The following is a 4,798-nucleotide window of genomic DNA, read 5'->3' on the forward strand; positions in this document are numbered from 1 at the left end:
ATATATGCCCAAGATTAGTGCTTAATGGTGTACTCATGGTCCAAGTTTGGTCCTGGTCAGTGGTCACTAGTGCGATAGAGTATCTTTTTGCAGAGACTTTGTGCCAACAAAACGTTCCCCAGTAAGTCAACAATGGCATTAGCTCAAGTTGCTGTCCAACCATGCCTTCCCTGACCATGGACTAAGCTTTGTTTACGAAGCAAGTTTATAAACACCACAAGGAGGAGCAGAACAAGTAAGCATCCATCTTGTTCTCAAACCTACAGCCTAGAATTCACGGGATAAGGTAAAACCCTTCTCTTTGAAATGGGTTGCTCCTGCCATTAATATTGAGGAAGCATTGCCTGCAATTATTTGTCTACAGCAGTAAAAAGATCAAGCAATCAAATGGAGCAACTGGATTAGACAATGCATATTTCTGCCCCTCTTGGCCTCCATATCAAGTGCAGGAGCTTCGGTAGTCCAAGTCCACAAAGTGTTTGGACCCCAAATCAATATATTATCTATCCCCAAGATTAGTGCTTAGTGGCCAGTCATTGCCAATGTTTGGTCGTTTGTGCATGTCGTCTGTGGCCATTCTCCAAAATGTTCGTCAACAAGTCAACAATGTCGCTAATGTTCCCGCAAAAAATATACAAAAATGCCACTAATGAAGTTGCTTTGTTGACTAAGTATACCTCCTTGGCCATGGACTAAACTGTGAGCTAGTCTACAGTATAGGGATGGCTAGTTATAAAGACCGCAGCAAGCAAGGAGCGGAAGAAATACGCACACATCCTGCTCCCAAACTACAGCCTAGAATTCACAGCAAAATCTGAAAACCTTTTTCTTCCAAATGGGCTGCTACTTGTTATGGAGATGTTTGTTCGTGGTCCTCTCTGTAGTTTGTCCCATGTTTCTGAGTTCTTCGGGCTGCTTGATGGAGGAGAGAGCAGCCCTCATGGATATTCGCTCTTGGCTTGTGAATGCAGAGTCCAAGGTTCCCAGTTCTTGGGGAGACGGTGGTGACTGCTGCTCGTGGGAAAGGATAACGTGCGACAATACCACACACCGAGTGTCTCATCTTAACCTTTTCCAAATCTACCAAGAAAACCTACAGTATAGCGAAGATGAATGTCCGAATCTTAACTTGACGATATTTTCTTCGTTTCGGGAGCTTCAACTACTGAATTTCTCTGGACACTACGCTTGTTTACAAAATTTCGAGGGTACGTAACTCCTGCTGCATGCATGCATGCAACTCTTCTTTTAATCTTCCAAAATAATTTTGATTGCAAATCATCTTATTCTGAAGCAAACAATTCCTCAGGTCTCCAAGGATTGAGTAAGCTCAAGTATCTCGACCTCAGTTACAACAGTTTTCAAGGTGGGGGTATCCCGGGATCTGTTGGCAAATTGGTTTCTCTAGAAGTCATAAATCTCAATGGAAACAACATAGGTGGGACTCTTCATAGTACAGGTACTGAAACAAAAAATATATATTCTTTTTCAGTTGTTACAATTATTATTTTTCCGCAAACAAAAAGTTACAATTAATTTTTACTTACTATAAGGCGTGTACCAATGGCAGACTTCAGAAATCTCCGTAATCTGCGTGAATTGCATTTGGGATCCAGTCAATTGAGGGGTAGCCTCCCAGCATCCATATTTGCACTTCCACGCCTTGAGTACCTGGATCTTTCATACAACCTCTTTGAAGGACATATACCTATAAACTTATCTCGGAACTTGCGCTTGCGAGAATTGTATTTGACTTTCAATAGATTGAGTGGAGGCCTCCCAGCATCCTTATTTGCACTTCCACGGCTTGAGTACTTGGATCTTTCAGAAAACCTATTTCAAGGGCATATTCTTACAAACTCATCTTGGAACCTCCGAGAATTGCATTTGGGATCCAATCAATTGAGTGGTACCCTCCCAGCATCCGTATTTGCACTTTCATGCCTTGAGTACTTGGATCTTTCAGAAAACCTATTACAAGGGCATATACCTATAAACTCGTCTTGGAAGTGTACATCATCGCTTCATACTATCCGGTTATCTGAAAACAGGCTAAGCGGTCAATTTGATTTCTTCTGGCTGAGAAACTGTACCAAACTCAAAGAGATAGATCTGTCCAGGAATACTGATTTGGTCGTTCAAGTGAAAATGCATGGCTGGGTACCTAAATTTCAGTTGAATACACTAAGGCTCTCTTGGTGTAACCTTGATAAGAGCATGATTACCGAGCCACATTTCCTGCACACACAGAATCATCTGCAGCTTCTCGATTTGTCCAACAATAATTTGCCGGCGAGCATGCCCAACTGGCTGTTCACAAAGAAAACCACACTAGTTTACCTGAATCTTGCAAATAACTCACTAGTTGGATCACTAGATCTGATAGGGCAACCCCAAACTAATCTTAAACAGGTGAATGTATCACTGAACCTAGTTGAAGGACAGCTGCCAGCCAACATTGGTTTGATGTTTCCTTGTCTGATAATTCTTGATGTTTCGCGCAATACTATTTCTGGAACAATACCACCATCGTTGTGCAACAGCAGCATACAACTTATGGACCTATCAAATAACAGATTTATAGGAAAAGTACCATCTTGCTTGTTCACTGATTGTTATGCAATGAATATATTGAAGCTCTCAAACAATACACTTGGTGGCAAGATACTTGATGGGGCTAGTAGCTTCTCTGGTAACATGTGGGCAATACACCTAGGCAACAACAAATTTGAAGGGACTCTCCCAAGAAATCTGTCTGGTAATGTCCAAATCATGGATTTACATGATAACAAGATGTCAGGAGAACTGGACACTTCATTATGGTGCCTTCCTTCACTGGAAGCTTTGAGCCTTGCTAATAATGGTTTCACTGGTGACATTCGTCCAGAAATTGGCACATTAACAAATCTTATGATGTTAGACCTGTCAAACAACTACTTTACAGGACGTCTCCCAAACTGCGGCACTATGGTATACCTCACGTTTCTGAGTGTATCGGGGAATTCCCTGTCAGGCTCCCCGGGTGCCTTTTTCAACAGCTCCTACATTACAGCTTTAGATCTCAGCCATAATCAGTTCACAGGCAACCTTGAGTGGGCACAACATCTTTCTCAAGTCAGTGTACTTTTGTTAAGCAGGAATAAGTTTGTGGGACATATCTCTTCAAATCTCTGTCATCTCCAACACCTGAGTATAGTTGACATCTCCCACAATAGACTTTCGGGTTCCGTACCACCATGTATTGGTGGCATTCCATTTGAACCCATTGATCCTTTCGAAAATTGGCCCACAGCTGGTAGTATTACTTATGGAGGAGGGGAAGATGGTTTGGACTTTGTTTATACCAATAATTATGACCTCCCAGGCTTCACCTTCACAACTAAAGGGCAACCATACACATATGGACAAAACTTCTTCATGTCGATGTCTGGCATTGACTTGTCTGCAAACATGCTGTCAGGTGAGATTCCGGAGGAGATGGGGAATTTGAGCCATATCAAGTCTCTCAATTTGTCAAACAATTTCTTGACTGGACCGATTCCTGCAGCCTTTGCAAATATGAGCGAGATCGAAAGCTTAGACCTGTCTGAAAACAGGCTGAATGGATTGATACCACGGCAGTTGACACGGCTATCATCATTGGAGGTGTTCTCTGTGGCATACAACAACTTATCGGGATGTCTACCAGACTCTGGTCAATTTGGCTCATTTGATATTGATTGTTACAGAGGGAACAACAACCTTCAATCATGCACTTCCAGTTCAGGTCATGTGGCATGGAATGGTACTGCAGGAAGTGTGCCTGATGATTCTGACCCGATCCTCTACGTGGTCACCGCTGTTTCATTCGTCTTGGCATTTTGGGCCACTATCACTTTCGTATTCTGCCATTCATTTGGGCGGCGTGTTATTCTCAAACTATAGTATGTAAAGATGGAGAGAGGGCTAGTGATTAACAGTGATGATGTGTAAACAACACAAGGAGATCACTTTGGTAATCTGCTTTCCGATAATGCGTGTATTTGTAAACTATGTTACCTAGGTCTAATATGGAAGAGTTTTTGTGAAACTTTGTCAAGTAAGAATTACTGTAAAAATAGAACCCTGAATGGTGGCTGGAATTATCAGGGGTTGGTTGTTTTTGCTGCCTTTTCTTGTAAGTTCATGGTGCAGAATGGTGGTGTAATGTTGAGATTTTGGTGATGCTTCCTTTAGCACTTTTTTTTCTGAACTGAATTTTCTTTAGCACTAGTGAAGTCTCATAATGTTTGTAATGGTAGAAATATTTCTTTAGTTGAGGATTTTGGAGGGTATGTGCTGATATGGTAAGCTGCAAGATTGGGCTCGATATACTACATAGCCCCTTTTGTCACTCTTGGAGTCGTCTTCCTCTGCATCTCCTTTACTTTGTTTTTACTGTCAGCAATGCTGTTCTTGTGTCTATGGCTGTTGCAAACTATAGGCGGCGTTTTTCGGTCCGAAATTACTATGCACACGATAAGTTGCTGGACGATTTTCAGACGACGTTGTGATCGATGGCTGTGGCCCAAGGTGAACACAAGTGATCGATGGCTGATACAGCTTGTCGTCTACAAATCGGGCACAGCCCATCGTCTGTGTAGCAGTTCTCTTTTCGGTCCGGGTAGTGACCATCCGTCGGTGCGTTTGGGGAGGATTTGAGGGGTCCGGTTGTAGATGCTCTAAGTTAGACATTTTTTTTTGAAAGATCCAGCGTTAAGTTAGACATTAATCTCCCCTTCGATCCATATTAATTGACGCTGTCTTTGGACAACTTTAT

The 4,798-nt window shown here is 42.3% G+C and overlaps 1 protein-coding gene across 1 annotated transcript; it reads left to right on the forward strand.

Annotated features, from left to right (window-relative positions):
* Window positions 1–618: 618 nt before the first annotated feature.
* On the forward strand, window positions 619–4,263 carry LOC125540782 (receptor-like protein 15). Its single transcript, XM_048704342.1, has 3 exons — window positions 619–1,208; window positions 1,310–1,459; window positions 1,571–4,263. Exons 1-3 carry the CDS (start codon window positions 836–838, stop codon window positions 3,922–3,924), a joined length of 2,877 nt encoding a protein of 958 aa, XP_048560299.1. The 5' UTR covers window positions 619–835; the 3' UTR covers window positions 3,925–4,263.
* The last annotated feature ends 535 nt before the right edge of the window (window positions 4,264–4,798 follow it).

This window comes from Triticum urartu, chromosome 2 (assembly GCF_003073215.2).
Source record: "Triticum urartu cultivar G1812 chromosome 2, Tu2.1, whole genome shotgun sequence".
Taxonomy (NCBI): Eukaryota; Viridiplantae; Streptophyta; class Magnoliopsida; order Poales; family Poaceae; genus Triticum; species Triticum urartu.